General features: G+C 39.2%; 2 protein-coding genes across 3 annotated transcripts in view; one reads left to right on the forward strand and one right to left on the reverse strand.

The window, feature by feature from the left end:
- The window catches only part of LOC149078056 (solute carrier family 7 member 14), an 83,640-nt gene that overhangs the window by 5,231 nt on the left and 52,319 nt on the right, over positions 1–26,090 (reverse strand). For both annotated transcript variants that reach the window (XM_089241625.1, XM_089241626.1), the window contains exons 4-9: positions 13,993–14,223; positions 11,585–11,793; positions 11,335–11,493; positions 4,640–4,836; positions 4,411–4,535; positions 1,613–2,255 (exon numbers count right to left, since the gene is read on the reverse strand). In XM_089241625.1, the coding sequence (XP_089097751.1) occupies positions 1,613–2,255; positions 4,411–4,535; positions 4,640–4,836; positions 11,335–11,493; positions 11,585–11,793; positions 13,993–14,223 (1,564 nt within the window). The remainder of the gene's footprint in view (positions 1–1,612; positions 2,256–4,410; positions 4,536–4,639; positions 4,837–11,334; positions 11,494–11,584; positions 11,794–13,992; positions 14,224–26,090) is intronic.
- Positions 18,875–22,828, forward strand: LOC149078057 (uncharacterized). Its single transcript, XM_089241627.1, has 3 exons — positions 18,875–19,073; positions 19,426–19,509; positions 22,389–22,828. The coding sequence occupies exons 2-3, from the start codon at positions 19,500–19,502 to the stop codon at positions 22,709–22,711; spliced, it is 333 nt and encodes a 110-aa protein (XP_089097753.1). The 5' UTR covers positions 18,875–19,073; positions 19,426–19,499; the 3' UTR covers positions 22,712–22,828.

Here is a 26,090-nt window from a genome sequence, read left to right on the forward strand (position 1 = left end):
ACTCGATGCCATCCTTCTGTAGAATTGTTGGTATTAGGGAAACCGTTACGCGTTCCTTGAAAGCAGTTTCAAATGTCGATGTCAAAGCGCGGCTGACGACGACCACCACCACGAAGAGGACGCCCGATCCAAGTGTCTTCAAATCAACACTTCATCATAAATACGTTTTCGGAACAATCGGATTTTTTAATCATTTGTGACACTACTAGGTTAAAAACTAACTAACTAACCAATTCACTCACTCCCCAATTCACTCGCTCGCTCAATCACTTACTCACTCGGTCACTACTGGATCACTCACCCGCTCAATCACTTACTCACTCGGTCACTCACTCCCTCGCATTGAACTGTTGTCGGTGAATTTTCCTAGTGGTGAATTGCATGGCGGTGAATTGTCGGTCGGTGAATTTTCCTAGCGATGAATTGCATGGCGGTGAATTTTCCTAGCGGTGAATTTTCCGGACACGAATTTTCCATCCATCGGTGGTCGCCCTAGGTTCGGTAGGTAAAGAACTTGCTTCTGATGTTCTATGCCCGGATTCGAACCCATGGACCTTGATGGTAACCTTCATAGTGGAAGACGAGCATCTTTACCACTGCGCCACTCGGGCGCTAGACGTTGCCTACTGGAACCCGTCTCTTGACAACACTTCTTGAGATGACCAGGAACTTTTCCAGAACTATCAATGATGATAGAAAAACGAAATGCGGGAACCGGTCTTTCGACAACATCGTGATTAAAATTACCTCCAAATTTTTCCATCATTTATAAGAGAAAGACATGTTAAAGTACGTTTGAAATAGTTTCTTAAATCACTTGTATTTCTTCTTCAAAAACCCCCGCTGGTGAGAGAAAGGCACATTGTAACCTTTCTTCCGACATTTGAAAATCACCTCAACCTTTTGTAGAGCCGTCATGAGAAGAAGACACGCTGATCTTTTGACAATGCCCTTGAGATCGCCCCAATCTTTTTCAGAACCACCGTTGATGAGTCGTTTCAATATGAACTACGTCGTTTCAGATGAACCCGTCTTTCAATATCACCTCGATTTCCGAACCACCGATGACGAGCAAAATAACTGTCCAAGCATCTTCGATTTCATTCAAAGGGGGTAGCCTAAGTCACAGGGAGCATGGTCAGGTACTTTCGAAAAATACATAACTACTTTCTTTGTGATTCTAACTATAGAGAGGAGGAAAATTGGGTTGCAAACATCAACGTAAAAAACAATATATGCAAATAAATCATTTCGATCCTACAGTGCATGATTTTCTTTTTTGACAGATAACAGAAAAGATTTACATTTCTTTTCTTAACTGAGGAGTTTTACTGCCATCTATGAATGGCATTCAAACGAAAATGAAAAATAGGAATAATGAATGTCTCAACAATGAAGTAGGCAAAGGGAAAAGAAACATATATTTTAAGTAGACGTTGCCAATCGGCAACATTATGCACTGTAGGGTTAAAGATTGTGACTAATCTAATTTAGACTGTGAATGTTAAAATTATTCTCATTCTATATTTTTAACTAGCTTATTTAAATGCAACTTCTTGTTTTTTTTTTTCTATGAACGTACTGAAGTGAGGAGCGCAAGATGCCAACTTACTTTGTCTGAGGCTGCCTGGAGATGATGAAAAGGCAGAACATGATGCCGAACAGGAACAGCAGCAGGAAGAATATGGCCGCCCCGCTCCTGTTTTCTAGAGAAGATATACCGCACACAACGATCAGGTCTAGAATGAATATCAGCAGGTAGAGGACCCCCACCATCTTCATGACGAAGATCCCGGTGGTACTGGAGGCTTCGCCGGGGTTGAGCCAGTGGTACGGTAGGAAATACAATATCTTCCTGATGATCCTCTCAGGCACAGTAAACACTGCCGCCAGGGGCGGTGGTTTCGGCGGTGGCACAGACCCGTAAGTCGCGTCGGTCTTCCTTGCCGCATCGGACATCAGAAGCTCGTCGTCTCTTAGGGCAGGATCGCCGCGGGGCAGAGGCTGCCCCGTGTACGGGTCGATCTCGCCTCGCGGTGATTCGTCGCTGTCCGATGAGTCGTACCGATTCGTACGCTTCGTGTGGACCGTCGTAGTCGTAGCGGCTGGAAAGACCGGGTGCGGCATCTCCTTCGATGGCGTCGGGCAAGCTGATCGGATCGACTCCGGCAGAAGTTGCACGAGGGTCGTCCTCGGTGGTTGGTACCGCAGCAGCAAGACGCATGTCGATACCAGGGTGTAGGCCATCAATGTGCCTGATTGGAGCAAAAAGCAAAACGGTTAAAGGATCACTCGAATTCGATGTACAGGGTGGTTATAAAATAAGTTCCCCTCCCCCTGCTCAGAGATCTCTAGGGACGGACCGGAGAAACCACCAGAAACGTAGTCTCTGTCGCAGGAAGCAACGTAAGCACTTCGCCACCCAGGAAAACTTTTAAGACTGATTCATCCGAATTCTTCTTAAAATTGGTGTTAAGGCTATTAAAGCCAGGGAGAAGGGATTTTTGAAAGAAATTTTCATCACCAGATGGGGTGTATTCATGCAAATTTGTAAGGCACTGACTTCAAGCTTTTAAAGTGATGAATCATTATTGGAAATTCGAACCGTCTATTGTGTGCTTATAAATTTTTATAAGAAAGTAAGCTCCGTGGTTTTGATTATTAAAATCATAATTACAAATGAGACATTGCAGCGATGTTAAAGAAGCTTGAAGAAATTGGTGATTTCGGTGTAGCACCTGGAAGAGGACGCCGAAGTGATTTTTGACGATGTCTTCGTGGGATTGCTGGTGACTTTCTTGTAATTTTTAAGGTATGGGGATTCTCTTAAAAAATTAGATTCATTAAACAAATGTATGAAAGTCAATCGAATGCAAAGCTAATATTAATTCATTGCTTCATAAAAATCATTGGAAATAAAGTTTCAAAACTTATGTTTCCACGTTTTTGGGGATAGACATTCCTGGAGGGGGGAAGACACGGTTAAAGAGGATGATCACTAGAACGCTCCAAGAGCAAGATACGACGACTAATTTTATAACCACTCTTGTACATATGGCAAAGGCAAATAAGGTAATGAAAATTTGATGATTTTATCACCGGTTTTCACACTTGTGATAAGATTACGCATCCCGCTACTTCGATTCGCCTTCGTGTTCCTCTGGCTGACATGGTATAAGCTCATGTGAAGGATTGTTCTTATCTTCAAGATACTGTGGCTATAGCCACTGGGAAAAAATATCCAAGCCGACTGATCATCCACCATTAATGCACAGTGTGACGTCAGTATTATCAATACAGCCAATAAATGTTCTCTAGGCCGTTTTTGTTTAAGGAGTCATTCAAGTGTATTACGTCAGCATATAGGAGGGGGGGGGTTTGGATTTGCTGACTTTTGATGACAGGGGGGGGGGAGGGGGGTTTGAAGGTTGCTTACGTCATCAACCACCCCTTTTTGAAGATATGAAATATTCTAAGCTGATGACGAAATTTTGCTGACAAGGTGTTGAATCAGGAGGAGGTTATCTTTTCCCCAAACTGATCTATGCGTAAGATGTGTCGATCAATAATGATAAAAATGATTGAATGATTATTATTTTATCGTTCGACACAAGATGACGCTACAAAAGTTCAAGTGCAATATGTAGCTTTACTAGACCATATATATATCAAATAAAATTTGTTTTTTTCGACAATTCGCTACACTTTTCAATGTTAAAAGAGGTACGGCAGATACTTGAAAAATGCATTGTTTAGACAATATAGAGCGCTACGCTTTTCGAACTCAGGGTCAGCTCATGTGAATCGCATGAAATTGACGGAATTATTATCACAGATCAATACTACGCAACACTGTATTATCACTAGGGCTCGGATTTTTCATGACCTAAAGATGAAACTTCGTCGGGCAGGGCCGTCATTTCAACTTTCTCCGGGGGGGGGGGGGGGGCAAAGCACATGTACTCAATGTATGTATATATATATACATATACATATATATACCATTTTTAGTGTATTTTCAAAAGCCGTGGGTGGGGGGGGGGAGGGGCAACGGCCCCCTTCCTGTCCCCCCTAAATGACGGGCCTGCTGAGGGGTAGAAAAACCTGAATTTCAGGTCTAAAAAGAACCTATTAGCAACGAAATTTCATTTTTAAGTCATAAAAATATGAGCCCCTTTTTGATTATCACTGATTGTATGTGTACATAATATAATCCCCCCCGCCCCTCCACTTTATATCTCTTTATATCTCATGATAGAAAACAAGGCAAATTGCATATTGATAAAAAGTTTTCAGATTTTTTAGGACGGTCTCAAAGATTCCCGTTACTTGTGATGATTAATATCGAGTTTGTGGGAAATAAAGACAAAGAAAAATGTTAAAAATTTGTCAAAAACATTTTCCTCTTACCAATCGACATCATTTCTACTAGAACATCCAGGCTCATAATCAACGAGACGAACGCAGTCGCTACGCCTAAAACCGAAGTGGCAAATGCCGGGGTGCCTGTGATAGGCCAAACCTGTGAAAGTGACCTGTAAAGTGAAAGAAAAAGGTTTAGATTGGAGGAATTTAAATATACAAATTAGAAGTAAAGATCAACGGATATGTATTTTTGAAGAATTAACGTTAACGAGACCTGAAAATGAGGCCGTCCTTCGCCATGGCGTATACAATCCTGGGCATGGGGAACATAGACCCGAACATGCTGACAATAAGCCCAGCCAGGGCCCCGAGAGCCACCACGTACTTCGACTTGTAGGCTCCTTTCTGCGCGAACATCTCCACCAAAGCGGATTCCGCGTCGATCTCCTCGTATGGGATAATCAGCGTGAGCTGTGGATACAGGTTTCGATCGAATGAAAAATCAATCGACAAATAACATCATCCATTTTTTAAATCATGCAAGAAAAACCTGGTAAATTTCGATATTTTATATGTAGTAGTAATTATACATACGTTCAAAAAACAACTCAACTTGGTTAAATAGGCCGTATGTACTCTACAGGGTGTCCCGTAAGTCCTAATGCGGCCTTTATCTCATCAACCATTCGTCGTAGAGGTATGGTACCAATTTGAAAAAAAAATATGCTCGAAACGTATTCAGAAATTATCCTGTACCAGTTTTAAGAGTGAAAAATACAGTGAGTCACAAAATAAAAAATATACACGGCCCGGGGGCCTCGAAAGGAGAGGGGCCTCACAAAAATGAGAAGTGGTTGAAATTTTCAAGAATTTTCCAGGTAGGGCCTCAAAAACATCACTTGGCCAGGAGGCCCATGATGATCTTAAGACGGTCCTGGGTACAGGGTGATTTTTGATCACATTTTGAGAATTTTTTAAATTGGAACTACAACTCTACCATGAATTGCCGTTGAGATAAAAGACGCATGACTACTTGCACGACATCCTGTAAATCATCATTTCTCAACTGTTTTTCTTTTGCAGAGCCCTTTAAGTAATAGCCATATTCTTGGAAACCTACGGCGTCTCTGCCTCCTAGGCAGGACCGCCCTAATTAGACGCGGAAGCTGGTGCGATAATAATTTCGGGGCTTCATTGTCCCGATTATAATTATATATTTTGTGGTGGAGGGGAATCGGGAATCAAAAGATTCATGCATTATCTCAGAATATACGGGAATGCTGAAAAATATGTACTAAAAAAATACAGACACGATATCAAATGTAAATTAACACAAAAATTGCAGTAAATTTTGAATCGATGAAAATTTAGAATTGAAGAAAATTTTAAATTGATGAAAGAAATAGTTTGGTAACATAAAAATTAGGGTCTGATGATCTGAGAACTAATGAAAATTTAGAATTGATGAATAAAAAGTGAGAAATAATTGAAAGGTATAAAATTTGAATTCCAGCACCACAATGAAAATTCGGAGTTAATCCCAGAATCGATGAAAATTCAGAATTAGTGAAAGAAAACAATCTTAGGATTGAGAGAGAGAGAGAGAGAGAGAGAGAAGAGAGAGAGATGAAAATTCGGAATTGAGATGGAAAAAAAATTCAGAATAAATGAAAGAAATAATTCTAGAATTGCTGAAAACTGAAAATAAACGAAAGAAATAATTCCAGAATTGATGAAAATTCAGATTGAATGGAAGAAATTATTATAGAATTGATGAAAACTAAGAATAAATGAAATAAATAATTCCAGAAATGGTGAAAATTCAGAATAAATGAAAGAAATATAGAACTGAATTCAGAATAAATGAAATAAATAATTCCAGAAATGGTGAAAATTCAGAATAAATGAAAGAAATATAGAATTGAATTCAGAATAAATGAAAGAAATACAGAATTGAATTCAGAATAAATGAAAGAAATACAGAAGTGAATTCAGAATAAATGAAAGAAATACAGAATTGAATTCAGAATAAATGAAAGAAATACAGAAGTGAATTCAGAATAAATGAAAGAAATACAGAAGTGAATTCAGAATAAATGAAAGAAATACAGAAGTGAATTCAGAATAAATGAAAGAAATACAGAAGTGAATTCAGAATAAATGAAATAAATACAGAATAAATGAAAGAAATACAGAAGTGAATTCAGAATAAATGAAAGAAATATAGAATTGAATTCAGAATAAATGAAAGAAATATAGAATTGAATTCAGAATAAATGAAAGAAATACAGAATTGAATTCAGAATAAATGAAAGAAATACAGAATTGAATTCAGAATAAATGAAAGAAATACAGAAGTGAATTCAGAATAAATGAAAGACATACAGAATTGAATTCAGAATAAATGAAAGAAATACAGACGTGAATTCAGAATAAATGAAAGAAATACAGAATAAATGAAAGAAATACAGAATAAATGAAAGAAATACAGAAGTGAATTCAGAATAAATGAAAGAAATATAGAATTGAATTCAGAATAAATGAAATAAATAATTCCAGAAATGGTGAAAATTCAGAATAAATGAAAGAAATACAGAAGTGAATTCAGAATAAATGAAAGAAATACAGAAGTGAATTCAGAATAAATGAAAGAAATACAGAAGTGAATTCAGAATAAATGAAAGAAATACAGAAGTGAATTCAGAATAAATGAAAGAAATACAGAAGTGAATTCAGAATAAATGAAAGAAATACAGAAGTGAACTCAGAATAAATGAAAGAAATACAGAAGTGAATTCAGAATAAATGAAAGAAATACAGAAGTGAATTCAGAATAAATGAAAGAAATACAGAAGTGAATTTAGAATAAATGAAAGAAATACAGAAGTGAATTTAGAATAAATGAAAGAAATACAGAAGTGAATTTAGAATAAATGAAAGAAATACAGAATTGAATTCAGAATAAATGAAAGAAATACAGAATTGATGAAAATTCAGAATAAATGAAAGAAATACAGAATTGATGAAAATTCAGAATAAATGAAAGAAATACAGAATTGATGAAAATTCAGAATAAATGAAAGAAATACAGAATTGATGAAAATTCAGAATAAATGAAAGAAATAATTCTAGAAATGATGAAAACTGAGAATAAATGAAAGAAATAATTCTAGAAATGATGAAAACTGAGAATAAATGAAAGAAATTATGCCGGAATTATTTCTTCCGAGATGAAAATGCCGAATTCCCGAATTATTTCTTCACAGATACGGTAGTCGTCTTATTCCTACTAGCTGAGGAAATCGATGATAAAAATCGATTATATAAATTCTTAGTTTAAATTCTTAATGACCAATTTGCTACTGAATGTCTTAAAAAAAAGAGTAGACGTTTCTTTCTGGTTTTTCCTCTTTTTTCATTCTCATTATTCACCCAGTACAGTACTAATATCTGAAATGTTTTGTAACATTAACTGCATAAAAAAAATTTGAAATAAAAAATTTAAAGTTCAAAAAATTTAGTATGTGTGCTACGTTTGAGTAAACCGCTGATTCCCATCATCCGAGGGTTTCAATGTCCTTGATAAAGACGCTCCATAGTGAGAATGTCTTGATGAAAGCGTTCGTTCACCTTGTTCATCACTAGAAGCACTAAAATTTTTCGGAAAGAAATCAAAGTGCGAATGCGTAAAAAGTGGATGTTTAGTGACATTTTACATCCCATGCTCTCGTAGTTCAGTAAATCGATCATTATGGAAACATAGTTATTGCCTTTTCTTTTATCAAAAAAGTCGCAGATAATCGTATTGAAGAAGGACCAAGAGCAGAAGCAACTAATTCGTGATTCCCCAGCTTGGAATCAAAAATTTGATCTTTCGACATTTTTCTAATTAAAAACGATTAAGTTCCAAAAAATGTCGTCTTTTTTCTCTCACCGAATTTGGGAAACATTTCGGAAATATTAACTTCTTTACTGTGCCGTCTTAACGCATAGGCCCATCGGGGGCCTTATGAAAATTAGACCTGTTCAAAACTTTCAACAGTAAGCATGTAAATTGACAGACAAACATTTCTAGCTAAGTATAAGGCATTCAGAAAAATCACTTTGCCTGAGGTCCATGATGCTCTTGAGATGGCCCTGCTTCTTTATAAAGAGCTTTTTACGAAATTTATAAAGAGCTTTTATTACTAGGCCCAACTTGATATGAAGTGGAGGCAAAATAACTTTACCTTGGCCCAAAAAACAAAGTAGGGAAACAGTAAATTTCCTCACAAACTGTTATGTGATGTTCTCACGGATCACTCCTTCACTTCGTAGTGTTTATTGGGAATGCTTTATAGACAAAAAAGCAGAAACATTTTCTAGCAGAATCTACCCTGTAACCAGAACAATAACTTCCGAAATAATAGCATATCTACCATTAATGACCTTTATGCTTGATTGCATGTAGTAGCATAATCACGCATTCATGTTCATTTTCATGTTTATTGCATGCGCGCGGGTGGAAGGGGTGAGGAAGAGGTAGGACCTGCCCCCTCCCCCGAAAAATGTTAGAAAAGACCGAGTTATAGGGAATAGCATGCTGATAAGTCTCACGCTCCTCCTCAACAGATCATGGCCCGCGGCGCTGTCCCCATGAAGAGGTTCTAGTGGGTTGGTCGAAGAAGACCTGGACCGTGCTGGAAGCTGTGCATGTATGTGTCGTGAACCTAACGGGAAGTCCGTTTCTGAGCAATGCTTGTTACGTGTAGTGGTGCCATATGCCGCCAATTTTTCTAACTGCGAGTGAAGTGTAATGATATGCGAGTCCGTCACCATGACCACCGCAGCGGCTGTGGGTAAACCCATTTTTATTATCCACTCATTTTTTTTATATAACCGCGTATCACACACGCACATATTGAATTTTTTTAAAAACACATAAAAGTATCTGTACGGTCACTTTTGAACTGAAACCAATATCCCCCTTCGGCTAAAAAAAGTCCAATTTTTTTCAACCTACAACTCAAATTTCCAGCTTGATGTTCAGAAGGCTGCAAATAGTGTATCGAACCATTCAGGTCGTTCAATTTAATCGAAATGAGACGACGCATCATAATTGGGCCTCTGTACTTCTCTAAAAGGGTTATACCTAAAACCGTAATTGGTGGAACGGGGTTTCAACGGATAGTTATAATCCATCAAACCCCCGTCATCATGACTCTGCCAATTCCTGTGCAGTAGTGACGTAATAAATATTTTTATATTATTTTTTTGTGAATTCTATATTACTTTTAATTCATATCAACGGCAGTAAAAAATTCAATAAAATGACCAAAGTTATCAACATTTGATAAAGATGGAATCATTAATTTTCTATCACGATAATGTTAGGAATGCATTTCTGTTCAGTATGGTCCGAGCTACAACTAAGTGTGAACAGGCGGACGGCAGTTCGTCAAATTAATTAGAATGCAATTCACTCTCAAGTCTCAATGGCTTAACGGCCTGCTGAAAGAGTACCCTTAATATATATATATACGGGGTGATTATAAAAAAACTATCCCGACATATGGGCCCCTAACTATCATATCATTCACAGAAACTGAATAAAATTTTGGCATAAGGTATTTTGAGGTATGCGCTCAAGAATGATATGGAAAACAACAGTGTCACTCTAACAGTTACGGTTACAGTGAGAAAATTTCGAAAATATCAAATGGCAAAACCAAGTTTTTTGTATTGGAATGCGATCTCCATACTAAAAAACACTAAATAGTGTTGGAATGGCACCTGTAGCACAAAAATCCCCGGAGCTAGGCAAGGGAAAAGGACTTTGCCGTGCACCAGAGCATTAATGTTCGTTTCATTCGTCACACCGTCGTTTCTTCGGCTGAGATCCCAGCCTGATTAGTCCTCCACAAGGTCATGTGGAAAACACAATAAAATGCTTTATTTTATGCCGCTTATCTGTCCTTATTGGTTGTCCTCACTTTTAGCCTATCTACCGCCGGTGATTTTCATGCTACAGTTGCCGTTCGAACGCTATTTAGTGTTTTTCAGTATGGAGATCACATTCCAATACAAAAAACTTGGTGTTGCCATTTGATATTTTCGAAATTTTCTCACTGTAACCGTAACTGTTAGAGTGACACTGTTGTTTTCCATATCATTCTTGAGCGCATACCTCAAAATACCTTATGCCAAAATTTCATTCAGTTTCTGTGAATGGTATGATAGTTAAGGGCCCCATATGTCGGGATAGTTTTTTTATAATCACCCTGTATATATATATATATATATATTATTACTCCATCACACTGCCTTTAAAAAATTCCATAAAAATGAAGGAATTGGTATGTCTGGATGTGCGACGACGGGGGAATTTTAATTTTGGTACGGGAAAAGAAATCAGTTCAAACTTTTGTCGATAGAGAGCGATAACGACAAGCTCGTCAGGCATGATTGGAGATTTGAACCTTTTTTTTGAATCTCTTCTGTGTCCGAAACGTTCGTGAAGCTTCAGATGGGGATTCGCGGCTGTATAACAACTTTACGAATAGTGCAACATCATAATGAAAGGGTTATGTGAATGTTAGTATCAGGGAAATTCAGAAATAAGCGGTTAATCGTACACCTTGCATTTTACAGGACTCTGCTTTGCTTTCGTAGAGCGCCATCTATTGACAAAAATCTGAGCTAAATTTTTCCCCGTGTGGGAAAAAAAAAAGGCCCTGATGATATTTCAGGAGAACGGAAATACTAAGCGATCTCGGGAAAGGAGGGGGGAGGAGAGAAAGAGGAGCCGAAATCCAAAATTCGGGAAAAATACAACGATTATCGGGCACTCAATATAAGAGCACCGTGTTGAAGATGTCTACACCCTAGGGGCTCCGCAAACAAACCTGCGGTTGAGAAACGGTGATTCGTAATGATACAGCAAGAAATACCACGTTCACAAATTCCTGAATTGGATTTCTAAACACTCACCATCATGCTCGACGTGATGTAGGCAGTGAGTACTATCACAAGACTCAATATGACAGCCATCGGGATGGACCATTTCGGGTTTTTAGCCTCTTCTCCGGTCGTCGCAATAATGTCGAATCCGATGAAGGCGTAAAAGCATGTCGCCGCACCTGAAAGAACCTGAGGAAGCGGGGATCAAAAATAAGATACTGGAATTTCAACAAACATGCAAAATGTCACTTGTCTGAGCAATTGCCACGTAAAAATTTACCCCCGACCATCCCATCGGCATGAATCCGCCGTGTTTCGTCCAGTTGCTGGAATCGATGTAGAAGAAACCGGCCGTCATGATGAAGACCCAGATGGATAGATTGATGGCGTTCAGTATGTTGGTGAATAACAGCGATTTCTTAACCCCGGCTACCATCAGAAGTGTCATCAGAAACGTTATCAACGCTGCCAATATGTCTGGTGTATGTCCTGTAGTAGACAAAAGAAAAAGCGGTCGAAGTGAATTCGATATACACAATTGAAATATCACGTGACAGTCGTATTTTAGACCAAGTTCACACAGAAGTACTGGGTGTCCCATAAATTCTACCTGCCGAATTAAGAGATTTGAATTGATTTTAAACTTTTTTAGACCTTCCAGCCCTCAGCGTAATTCCAGGGCCACACTCGTGTCAAGCCAAGCCCAACAGTCATTCGCAAATATTTGCTTCCGATATTTGCCTTCCCCGATGCAAAGAAGAAGCAGCCTCATACTGGACCAGCTCGACTCAATTTTCCTTGGCGAATATTTGCTTCGAGAACACTTTCGGTGTTGTGACTGCTGGCGGTCTTTGTCGACCAATGTGCTTTCAGGCGAGAAGGAAGGCAGCAACTTTGACTTGGGCTGGAAACTAGAAGGTACTGGTCGTTCTGTTCGACCAGCTTTCCAATACCTTTCACCCTCCAACATTTGGCGATCATTGCCAATAATAGAGCAGCAACACTACTTGCCAATGACGAATATTAGAACGTATAGGGCCTTCTTAACACGAGCGTGGCCCTGGTTTTAGGCACAAAAGAAAACACAAAACCTGAAGGCATATCAAAGACATGTCAGACAAAATCATGAAGACATGTCAGTTATACAAATACAAATACAACACCACAACAGGCAAAATGCTCAACGAGGTGACTGAGGAAAAAGTTGCCCGTAACAAATATGGATATCATATACTTCAAAATTACAACAACCCTATTGAAAAGGCAATTACAAAAACTAGAAACAGTATATATACAAGATAAAATATTATATACAATTTTGACCTTAAAGAATACTTATGGTTGTCTTATTCTAAGAATGGATAGCTTCTCGATTTACCCCAACATGTTTATCGTATTTCTTTTTAAACGTGTCAATTGTGTTAGAATTTACAATCCCCCAGGTGTAAGCTATATTCCATTTATTAACAACCCGATTAGAGAAAAGTTCCCTGCGTCACAATAAAACCAAGCATTCTATTCAATTTTTTAACCACCGCTGAGCAATGTTCAGAAAACCTGAGCCGCTCGTCAATGAGAATTCCCAAATCGGTCACCCTAGTTGCATCCGGGATAGTGACACCATTCAATCTGTAAAAGAAACATGGGTTGTTCGAGCCAAAATGAGCGACCATGCACTTGTCAACGCTAAACGTCATGCTCCATTCATTTGTCCATGCTCCAATCCTGTTTAAGTTGATCTGGAGCAACTTCCAATCGCTTTGATTCCCGACTACCCCCATTAGCTTCCCGTATCTTCTAGCAATCCCATCAATACCCTGATCGAATTTATCGATAAAAAGTGAAAAAAGTATGGGGCCAAGGACGCTTCTTTGAGGGGACTCCACTCTTGACGCCTGTCCAATAATAGAATTCCCCGTTCACCATAACTTGTTGTGACTTATCTCTTAACCACGATTTTATCCAACTCAGCAAGTTGCCCCCAATCCCAATCTTGTGTAAAAACGCCTCCAGATTCGGACTCGATCGAATGCTTTCTGGAAATCAAGGTAAACAACATCTACATTTTTGTCCTTACAAAGCCCCATACACGTGATCATAAGAGCGAAAGAGATTAGTTACACATGATTTCCCTATTCTGAACCCATGCTGATTATCCGACAATACATTATATTCTCGTCTATCCACTTCACCAATTGCCTTTTGATAATAATTTCCAAAATTTTCGACAGGGAGCTCGTTAAACTCAGTGGACGATGATTGGACACAGCCACTCTACTACCCTTTTTAAATATCGGAGCAACATTAGCAAGCATCCAATCTCTTGGGACGATACCCTCAGCAGCACTACTCCTGTAAATCTGTGCGACTGGCCCCCAACAATTCATTAGTAAATTCCCTGAGGACCCTGGGATAGATATCATCTGGTCCCGGTCTTTTAGAAGAATAGGCTAAGACACCACTTCGAAATATTAACTGGATCCACACCTGCTGCATAGAGCGGCGGATGTGGATCCGATCCTTCAACTAGTGGAAAAACAAGTTTTCCAGTATGGCTAGCACAGCGAGGGCAATTTTAATGGTCGAATGTGAGTAGTCACCCTAAAAAAAAACCGGTTTTCGCGCAGATCACAATCACTTAGCGTGGCGTGGGTGTGGACCCGGATTTACATTAGAGAAATAACCTACCCCATATAGTTCCAAGGCTCCCCCTTATGGTAGCTCCAATCGTTCCACCGGACATGGCGTCGATGCAGGCGCTTATCGCACAGGCTCCAGCTGCCGTACCGATGAGATATTCCAGTACCATATTCCATCCTATGACGAAGGCTATGAACTCTCCTACGGTGACGTAACTGTACATGTACGCCGAACCCGTCGTGTGCGGTACTCGAACGCCGAATTCTGCGTAGCATACTCCTATGAGAAAGCAAGAAATGAATCAAGGAAACGTTAACATGTGAACATGATAAATAATAACCCTTCCTCTCCCCCAACCCCGCTTATTTCCCCCCCCCCACTCTGCAATATCGATTGAAAATGCAAATTGCGTCCATCGCGTGGAAAGCATGTAAATTAATGGCGTGATGAGTCCTCTGGTCGATTCTCACTAATAAGGAAGGAGACTTTATTACGGGGAAAATGGGGCATTCAATCCAGCAGCCCCATAATTTTTCATCTCCAAATATACCCTGTAAAATATGAATTTTCTCACCCAAGGCTATAAGAATCGGTCTCTTGAAATACAGACCAAACTGTTTATCTTGGAGTTTGGATACAGAGCCATTGTGAGCGTACTTGGGCAGCCAGTTTGCATTACTGCATAGACACAGAGCCCGACGGTGACTTGGAGGGGTGAGGGCAGCATGTAATGTATGGGACAACACGAGCACTGCCCTTGATAATGGGATTCGGTACTATGATTTCGAGAGTAAGTACGAATATTGATGATTGGATACTTCCACCTGGGTAGGAGTCCCTACAACAGGGGGTGCACGAATCGCTGGTCAGATCAGATATGCGGTAGTTCTGCGGCTCACGGGCCAGAAATGTAGGGTGACCTATATTTCATGGGAAATTCCCGTAATTGTGGTCATCCTAATTTTTTCATTAAAAAAAAAAAGTTAAATTTTTTCCCATTATTTTCAACGAGGTTAACGTGAATTTTTGAGGTCGTGAAATTAATTTGTTCAAATTGGCTACTTTACTAGCATTTGACAATTTTTTGGCTCAAATTGGCAAACTTGATTTGATTTTGACAATTTTTTTGGACCGAATTGGCAAGCTTGACTTTGACAATTTTTTTGGCTGTGACTGGAAACCACTTGCCTCTGACAATTTTTGTGGCTGTGATTGGCAGCGATTTCCTTTGCCATTTACAAATTTTTTTTGGCTGTGATTGGCAACTTTACTTGCTTTTGAAAATTTCTTGAATGTAATTGGCAACTTTACTTGCTTTTGAAAATTTCTTGAATGTAATTGGCAACTTTACTTGCTTTTGAAAATTTCTTGAATGTAATTGGCAATTTTACTCGCATTTGATAATTTTTTGGCAAAAAAATTGGTACTCGCATTCGATAATTTTTTGGCAAAAAATTGGTCACAACTCGTATGGATCGCGATTTTCCGTTGTTTTGAGTAGGAAAATACAGTCAGCCTAGGCATTTATCGTGTTGCGTCTGTAGATACTTTACTGCCGGAACACTTTTTGCTAGCCGGAGATGGAACATTTTTGAAACGCATTTGTTCCGCGCGCCGGAAGTTGTGCACCCCTGCTATAGAACATCCCTTGGTCCGAAACCCATGGTGCTGCTAAAAAGACTCTGAGGAGCAAGGCCGTCTTAACCATGGGAACCACCACCAAGTGCATGAGAGGGGGGAGGTTGGTGAATATGAAATGTAATATTGCCATTTTTTCGAAAAATTTGTTTGGGAATTGGTAGGTGGTTACTTCAAACTTGGTGTAGGGGGCTCCAGAATACTATTTTACACGGAGGACATATAGTAAGCTTACTGATAACACGGCTCTAGGAGCGTGGGGACGGGGGGAAAAGAGCCATTCAGGCAACATTCATGACTAGGAACTTGATTTTTATGATCAGTAGGCACGCATTCAAATACTGTCAAACTCAGGAAAACGACATCAAAGATTCTGCGAAATTTTGTTGTTATAACCGAGGTGTCGTAACAACCGAGGGTGACGTTTTTAAGACATTTTTCGACGAAAAAGTTAATCAGAAGCAATCAAATATTATACAGCGCATGGAATTTTCTTATTTCTTTAAGATTTAGGGTGACCATATCTGACGGAGAAAAATTTGTAAATACAATACGGGACATCACGTATTTTTGCCAAATTTCGAAATTTCAAGTATTGCTTTTAAATAACCTTTGGAGAGAAATACAGCGATACGCAAGTCTGCTAAAATGTAGACTATTCAACGGAGAGGGGGGGGGGGGGTTGAGCTTGAAAAATATGAGGGAAATATTTATAGTCAAATTCATTGTGATATAATTTATAAATTATGGAAATTGTACTATCATTCCTGATTCTCGTAAAGACAGGGGAATCAAAAAATAGCTCCGTTGAAAAAACGGGACATTTTCATAAAACAATAGTTGGGAAGGGTAAAATACGGGCATGTGTTTTTTACAGTGGTCATGTCAATGAGCAAGTCGAAACATCAAAAACATGCAATAAATCTTTTTTTCATTCAATGTTTGTTATAAAAGGTTCACTCTTATCTTAAGAATTTCTTAGGGAAAACGTTATTGGAAACGGAAACAACAGTGACGGAAAATTTGTCGTTATATCCGAGGTGGTTGCTTTTCATCGACGTTAGAGCAAGGTTCATTTACATTATTCTCTATGGGAATCAGTCCGGACCGCCAATTATTCACGTCCAGGTGCCGTTACAATCGAGTTTGTAATTGGTTGACGATTTTATCATATTTACTAATACAATGTGTAATGCATAATCACCGGTGAATGCGATAAGTTCACAAAATTTATCAAACTAACGAAATTGTTGGTTATTACGCATAACAACAGGCGTTTTTATGCATCCGTTATATTATCAGCTTTTATTATCCGTTACCGGATTCATCACATTTACCGTGACATCATAGACGTACAAAAATTTTCTTTTTAACGTCTTTTATGGGATGTTCAACTGCAAATACAGCGCCTCTACAATTTATGCTTCCGATAAATTTGTATTGTAGGGACTTTTGAAGACATTTTTTTGACATGTCAGTAAAAAAAATCTACATATGCTTTATATAGGCATAGGCGTAAGCAGAATTTTCTCGAGGGGGAGGGGTATACTTTTCCCTGCAAAATAACATTGTAATCTTGGTTCAATGGGGGAGGGTTAGAATTCAAAAACCCACTTTGTGTACGCCAATGTATATAGGTATACCGAACAATACATGGTGCGTATCAGTGTTTCCCAAAGTGGGAAATATCGCCCCCTGAGGGGTGATGGAATGATCGAAGAGGGTGGTAGAAGCTATGGGTTTAGTATAGTATCCTATGTGTTGGCTTGAGTTGGGGGCGATAAGAACAAAAAAATGTTGAGGAAGAGGAATGGGACAAAAAGTTTGGAAAACTATGTTGTATACCTTAGTTTCAAAACCTTTTTTGTCCCATCGCCCCCTTCTTCAGAAATTTTTTTCTCCCATCGCCCCCAACGCAATCTAACGCATAGGATTCTATGTTATACCCGTAGCTTCTACCGCCCCCACTGGAACATTCCATCGCCCCCACGCCCATGTTGGGAATCACTGGTGTATACGATACATGCTCAACTCATGGTTCGCGGACCAAATGTGGCCCTTATGAAGCACGTGGCGCCAAATCGAAAATTTATGAAAATTAACTGAAAACAACGCATTGTCAGATCATTCATAGTGACCCGCGTTGCAGCTCAGCATCACTTGAGTGGGCTGTGGCATATTCCTGGATCTATTAAGTGGGCCGTGGAATTTTCCCAGATCAATTAAGTGGCACGTGGCCCATTTCCAAATAACTTAAGTTCCAGTTCCACATCTGATCACTTAATAGGTCCACGACACATTCCCGAATAATGTGTGTGGGTGACCTTCTCCTTACCAGATTATGGGCCGCCGCTCTTTCTGGGTGAAGAGATATAAACAGGCTTTAAAAGAAGACCTAGGCCATGCTGGAAGCTGCGCGTGTATGTGTTGTGAACCTAACGTAAAGTTTGTTTCGGTGTAATCATTATTATAATGCTACTTGCCAACTATATCTCGAACTGTGAGTGGAATGTAATGTCCGAATATTTGTACCGTTGTAGGCCCGTTGCTCTCTGTGGCGAGACTTTTTAACTGAGAGATCGGCTCTCACATTCACGCCTCGAAGTTGGGAACTACAGAAAACCAATTTTAGCCGATCAGCACTGTGGCGCGGTGAGGCTGGAACCCGGTCTCGCGTTGCGAGTCCGTTACTATGACCACTCGACCACGACAGTGACACTTAGGTGACCCGCGGCATATTTATAGATCGTTCGAATGACCTTGACTTGAGTTGCCCGAGGCACATTCCTAGATCCCTTGAGTGATCCGCTGCATACTTACAGATCACTGCGGCACTTTTCCAGAACACTTAAGAGACCATCTGCACACTTACTCACTTAGATCACGGCGGCACAGTTCACTCAAGCGGCCTACGCCCAGGGCCGTCTTAAGAGCTTCAAGGGGCCCCCGGGCCAAGTGATTTTTCTGAGGCCCTAACAGGCAAATTCTCGAAAATTTCTACCAGATTTCATTTTTGAGAGGCCCCCCCGGGCCGTACCCAGGTGGCCCTCATGCCTTAAGACGGCACTGCCCACGCCGCGTTACAGATCAACCCAAGTAGTTTGCGATTTGCTCCAGATTACGTTAAGTTGCCCCGGGACACGTTTTCAATTCAGTGTAAGTTACCCGCAGTCTTCTAATGGTTGGAAACCCTTGGCGCATATTCGCGTTTTGCTACTTCCTGATGGTGACGAAATACACTTTCCCTATTTCGGTTTCAAAATGTTATCACGTTTTGGAGACATCGTTATCCAAACACTTGGGCTATTATTACGAACAGGGAAACATAATTTTTTTCCTTGCTCCGTTCATAGACGATATGTTATCTTATCGAACGCATTTCTTTTCCTCTCCATATTGAACACACTGAAATAAGCCTTTACTTCGAAAACGATACGCTTCTATGTGAGACAACGTCAGAGAAACTCTCCGAAGAATCGCTTTAAAATAAGGTAAAAGAAGCTTGTGTATTTATTTATTCTGGGAATTGAAATTTTCAATGAATATTTAATCGAGTGATTAACTCTTTAAGCGGCAATTAGAAACCGCTAAACTCCTCTTCAAAATGCCGTATCTTTTTTAATGAAGTAGGCTTTCCACACCGATTTTTTAGCCAGCGCAAACTCAAGGGGTATAGGGAAAAGTTTTCCATTGAGAAATCATTTTTACAAACGATCTGGGCTTTTCAATGCTAAAATAAGAGGTTTTCCATGCAGGCGAGATATCTCGTCATTGCCGCTTAAAGGGTTATTCCAATTTTTTTTAAGTTTATACATTTGTGTAATAATCTCTTCATCTTTTCAGATATCAATTTTCACTCTACGTATCGTTGACTCCGCTGTCACAGGCGGCCTCAGAAAGCCTTAAAGGAGACCGTTATGTATTTGGGTACGTACTACTTTAAAATATCATGTACCGTAATCCGGGCCTAAACTGAACTGAACAAACCGAGCACGAGAGACTCTGTTACATTGGCGATGCAATCTCAGTGCCCCGGGAGGCACGGTAAGGCCGGAAAAAACTCCGGTCCGTAGTCCGGCCGGTTTATCAACGGAACAGGAGAAAAGATAGAAAAGTGAAAAAAAAGTAACAGACAATGATAACAATTAAGCTACATACACATAAAACATCACAGAGCCCTGCGAGGCCTAGGCCAAAATTATATCAGCAACGCGGAGGGAGCACACAATATGGGGGAAGAAGCTGTAGCAGAGTCAATATCACTTTTGTAGGGCATCCCCTGTGAGGGGGGTCACATGTCCAGGGGTCAGCATGAATTGTGTACTTAAATCCAGCCACATCAAATTCACGAGTCCGTTGTTCGTGAGAGCTCGTAAGATATCGGCTGGTATCCCGTGTCGGCTTAAGGGCCACCTGGCTTGGCTGCACAGGTTCAGTCCCTATTCAGCCTGGTTCCCATTATATCCTTCCGCTCACATGCCGGGCCTCCCGTCCGGGCTGCATGGGAGTAGCACTGTACCCATCACGAGTAGGCGTCATGGGGCCGTATTCACCGACATGGTTTAAACTGTAGTCACAATTTTTGGATAAGAGATCAACATATATTGGTTAAAAACCAGAATTTGACCAATCCATGTTGATCTCTCATCAAAAAATTGTGACTATAGTTTAAACCATGTCGGTGAATACCGCCCTTAGTCTATTTATTCAACCCTTGGCCTCTTTTCTGTTAGGTGGGCCTCTCTCGTGTCTTTTGTCGAGTGTTTTGTCCCGATGACAAAAATGTTTATGGCATTTTTGACATCGGGATTTATGTACATGACATAGCGAAGTGTTGCATATGTTGCATCAGAACAGAAAATATTCATTAACAACAAATGCAATCCGGGGTTGGGCTCATGGTACTGTGCAGGCAATAAGAAGGCAAAGAGACCGTGCAGTATACAGAATATGACAGACATGTGGCGTCAGGTGTACAAAATTCCTAAAAACAAGAGGGTATTGCTGTATAGAGGGTTATATATTACATCATGTTATGTAGCATATAACATGATGCAAAACAAGGAAGAGGACTTGATGCAGTACAGAGATTATTTGCGACACTCATTATCGTATGAGACAGTTCTAAATGATGCAGAGAAACAGAGAGGGATCTGTACAACACGTGGGACCCAAACCCTAGGGTAGTTCTGAAGCCTTTCTCTGCGTATGGCAGATTATTTTACAAGAGCATGTTGCAGCCAAGTACAATATATTCGAGATCTCGTAATCCGGGGCTACTTTGCACCTAAAACGGCAACTTTGCACCAATCCTGAAAAAAGATTCATCGTTGCCTAGCGGCTATTCTAATCAAGATTCCCTAAACGGTTTTGATTTTTCCCGACAAGAGACATTATCGATCCATTATCCTAGCTAACAGCACAAACCGCCAATTACTGGTGAGCCGTTAATTCTAGAGGCATACTTACAATTAGAAAAAAAGTATCCCAATAACGTGTAGACCTCAGATACGTCATTTCAAGATGTTGTACAGTTATTAAGATAAAAAAAAATTAACTTTTTATACTGACACCCTGTGATCGAAAACACAATTAGAAAATTGTTGCACCGTCTCTCCTGAGGCCAACAAAAAAAATTCCACGTTTCTAAGTGCAATATTTGCTGAGAAATTTAAATTAAAAAAACTGAGGAAAAGCTTGGAAAAAACAGGATAAATACCGGTAAAACCACTTTTACCCCATTTATCCTGTGTGATGTGGTGCCCTCATGAGCTCGTATTGAAATGTGGTAGTTTTATGTTCCGCAAATCAAAATAAACATTAATTGCAATGTTTGTATCCCTTTTTATGCACAAAGAATAATCACGCCACAGCGCCGTCTGTGAGTGTCATTTTGAATGATTTTCGTAAATTTATCGAAAAAAAAATTTCTACGCCAAGATGAGTATTTGTGCCGCATTGACTTTTTACCAATTTTCGACAAGTGTTATGGACTTTTCGCACACGCTACTTTCTTCTACTTTTGACCGTGCATGCACCTCGTACACATTCCTTTGCGGAATTTCTAACGAATCGGTACACGCAGTGATGGTAACCTCTTCCAGCAAAATTTCCCTCAAAAATTTCCCTTTTGACTAAATTTTTCCCACTCATTCAGAAAAATGTGCTGCCATCTAGTGGGGGATATACGTAATCAAGAATTTTACAATAGAAATGTATTGCACTGCATTAATTTTATTTTTTGCAAAAATTCTTTTATTTGATGAACTTTCAAAATTTCCCACAAATGCTATGAAATTTCCCACTTGGGTGAATTTTGCCCAATTTTTTCCACGAATATGGGAAATTTCACACGAGTTACCATCACTGGCGATAATGTTCATTGGCGCTGTAAGTCAAACGAGTCGCAACCAGTGATGGTAACCTCTTCCACCGAAATTTCCCTTTTGACTAAATTTGTCCCACGCATTCAGAAAAATATGCTGCCATCTAGCGGGGAAAACACGTAATCAAGTATTTTACAATAGAAAAGTATAATTACTTTATTTTTTGTAAAAATTCTTTTGTTTGATGAACTCTCGAAATTTCCCATTTGCGCAAATTTTGGCCAATTTTTCCCACGAGTTACCATCACTGGGTACACGTCGGTACGTGTAGTGCGAGTGTAAGTAAATGCATAGCGCGACAACGTATTTACGTTGTCAGAGTTGTTTTTGCTGGTGCTGCCATCTATTGAACTGAAAGTGGTTTTTTGGCGCTGATATCACCCACATTGTATCTTATTAATTTTTAATTACTAATTACAGACCGTATTAGTGGATGGAAGCCTTTGAGAGAAGACTACTACAACGAAGTACCAGAGCTGCCTGGTGTTTATGAATTCAAGCACTGTAATTCTTTTTTAGTGCAATACATAGGAATGACTGGTGCAAGTTTGAGGAAGAGGATCAAAGATCATTTTTATGGGAATCAAGAGATTGACGTGTATATTCGTCGCAACGAAGCTTTTATAAGATTCAGGTTCAAAATCTGTGATTCTGAGTATGAGGCTAGAGAAGAAGAAATAAGACGATTGGACGCATTCGAAAGAGAACATGATGATTTGCCGGAATATAATCTCCGCCACTGAATACAGTGGATTTAATTCTCCGCGTCAGCGCGGAAGTTTGGACAAAAAATTAACGTAGTGATTATTTTAATTATAAATTTTGTTTTAATGGATAAATAAATAACCGTAATATTTTATAAATAATCCTCAGATTATACGTCAAAATGGTTTTTTAGCGCTCTTTATGAACTGTTGCGTATTATCAAGTTGCGTATGATAATTTGAAATCAAAATAACTATTTGGAAATATACAGTCGAATCCCGTTATAACGATCACCAAGAGACCGCAGAAATCACTTCGTTAAAACGAAATTTTGTTATAAAGGAATTCCAGATTTTTTGTATTGTTCCTATATAAATTTATCTGGGGGATTAGAAAAGTGTTTGTTAAAACGGGATTTTCGCTATAACGGTATTCGACTGTATATATATTTTATAGATAACAGAGGGCGTTTACGGAGTGCATAGGAAAGTATGTTTATCCTGGAGTAATTAACGAACCATTGATCCTACAAGCATATTTAGGGTCATTCAAGTATTACGTCAGCATCGAGGGTTTGGGGGGGGGGTTCGGATTTTCTGACTTTTGATGATAAGGGGGGGGGTTTGAAGGTTGCTTACGTCATCAACCACCCCTTTTTGAATATATATTGAAGAAATATTCTAAGCTGTTGACGAAATTTTGCTGACGGGGGGGGGGGGCGAAGGGGGTCAGTGTTTTGCTGACTTTTGCTGACGGGGGGGAGGGGATCAAAAATGGTTGAAAATCTGCTTACGTAATACGACGGTTCGCGAGTTATTTCAAGATAAAGGAATTTCCATATGCATACTATATTATAGCTGCCAACTTTGGAGAATAAGAATCCGGGAGGTTTTAGCGCGGATCCAAATTTTGTACAAAAATAAATGTAAAAGGAATCTTTTGAAACATTTTTTAGGGATTTTTCAATAATAAAAGGGATATTTTCCCGTTCCAAAAACGTGACATCGTGTAAGTCATCGCCAATCATGGCCAACCAGTAGGTTAATAAGTCCTTGGGTTAAATTACCTTTCAAAAATCGAATCTCGCTAACCAAAAAATCTCCGTCTGGCCCGAAGATAGAAGGCCTCTGCTCTGTTTGCCATAAACGTCATTCAGACTACCTAGCAAGTTTGCCACATTTTGAAACACATCATCTTATTCCGTTTCTTCTTATTTTGGCGTAGACTCTTCCTGATTGGCTCACAAATATCGCATAATGATTGGATGTGGCGCATAGAAATCGCCAATTCTGAGCGCGATAATTTCTTTTCCTGGCACGAGTAGGGAATTTTTTCCCCTTAATATTCTGATGGAAAATGGACTAACTTACTGACGTCACAAGCCAACTGCGGAGGCCTTCTATGTCTAGAAGGTGCTGGCCCGAAACGGGACATATGGATAAAGCAGATATACACGCGATCGTGTTGATTTTGAATTTCGAAAGGCCGGATTGACGCTTGCTGATTGGCGAATATTGTGTTTTCCCCCTCAGAAATGAAATATTTTTTGTGATTTGACGAAATGGCAACAATTTACAGAACGCTTATGAAGCAGCAGTTTTTTTTTTCCGGGTAAATTTTTGAGGAATAATTTTTTTCCCTAAATGTAGGGATTTTTCACAATCACGAGTGAAATTCGGGACATAAAAGAATTTTTCGGTAGATAGGGTAGAGATTCGGGAGCCTCCCTGAAAATCCGAGAGACTTATCAGCTATGCTATATATAGAAATAAATGCGGAAGAGTAAATGATCTTTTGCCTGTTATAATCACAGACTATTAAAATAGCTCCATTTCGTCGGTAACCAATCCGAATGTCGCACGACTGGACTTAAATGCAGGCTCACAGTTTCATTCTTACCACGACGTTTGACTTGTACAGACGCAATTTTTCCGTTGAGCAGCCGGGAGTTAAGATTGGAGTAACCAACCGAAGTGGTACCCACAGTCAACGTGATAGTGGTTATATTTTTCCTCTGAAGACGGGTACTAGTGTGCTGGGGTACTCAGGGTCTTGTCTGGACTTCAGGGTACTAGTGTGTGCCGAAATGAATTAGGAATTTCGTATCTTTTGGTGTATAGGAGAGACTGTTGTACCTTGGTACATTATTTTTCAAACTTTTTCTCCCAGTCAATTTCTACGGCAAAATTTCAACAAATTCATTTTCGGTATCTGTATACCGTATGAAACATTAGGTAAAATTTACTTTTTTTTTCTTACTGTTATCATGAAATATGGATTTTTGAAAAGGTAATGATGTTACTAGGTACAACAATTGGGAGGTGGGGCGGGGTGGGTTCGTACCTTGACACACACATGTACTGTTGTATCTTGAAATTATACAAACTGCGAAAATAATATAATGAGTATTTGTTTAAATATAAATCATATATTTTTAAATAAAAAATATCAAAATAATGACTCAAAATATGATTGTAGGGAAATTGGAGTAGTGAGGAAAGAAAGTCGCCAAGTTGCATTTCACTGCCAAATCGTTGATCCTAGAGGCATACTTCCAATTCCAAAGAGTATTCAAATAACGTGTGGACCTCTCAGATACGTTATTCATATTACAAGGGGGTTGTATAGTTATTAAACGTTATTATTTAACGTTAAAATAATAAAATTTAACATTTTATACAGACACTGTCCTTAAAAACCCAATAAGAAAGTTGTTGCCCTGTGTCTCTCTTCTGAGGTAAAAAAGAAATCCTCATTTGTAAGTGCAATATTCATTGAAATATTTGAATTAAAAAATTGGGGAACAATTGGGAAAGAAAAGAAAATACTAATGGGGAAAACTCATAAACTAACTCCTAAACTCCTTGCAACATGAATGACGTATCTGGGGACTACACGTTGTTTTGAATGGGATGTATGCCTCTAGGATCAACGGTTCGCCAGTAAAATGTGTCCGAGGGACTTGTCTTACTGACCTGGATATACACAAAAGTAACAATAATGGAGGTAGGGACGTATTTGTGTAGATGAAATGCATAATTATTGTACATTATACTAGCAGAAAGGAAAGTTGAATGTTTTTAAATCTTTAGTTCTGTCAGTTCCTTTGATGCTGGATGATTGCATTACAGATACAGCATCCGTGATGCCAACATTTGCTATATCTGGCGATGACGAACAATAAAATATTTTCTCACCTCTCCTCCTAAGAGGAGCTTGGAACACTTGTTAAAAATTTATGTTGGACGCATCACACCCCGTGAACTTTGTTTCTTACCCAATAAATTTGACGAGGCTAATAACCAAAGATGAAATGAAAATAGCTGAAGTTTTTGTATGAGGGGGAAAAAGTATGGAACTAAAATTTATAAAATATATTTTTAAACACAAAATAAAAAAAAATATTAAAAGTTAATG

This window comes from Pholcus phalangioides, unplaced genomic scaffold (assembly GCF_987345545.1).
Source record: "Pholcus phalangioides strain wild (caught in Gottingen) unplaced genomic scaffold, Ppha-v1.0 ptg000014l_1, whole genome shotgun sequence".
Lineage (NCBI taxonomy): Eukaryota > Metazoa > Arthropoda > Arachnida > Araneae > Pholcidae > Pholcus > Pholcus phalangioides.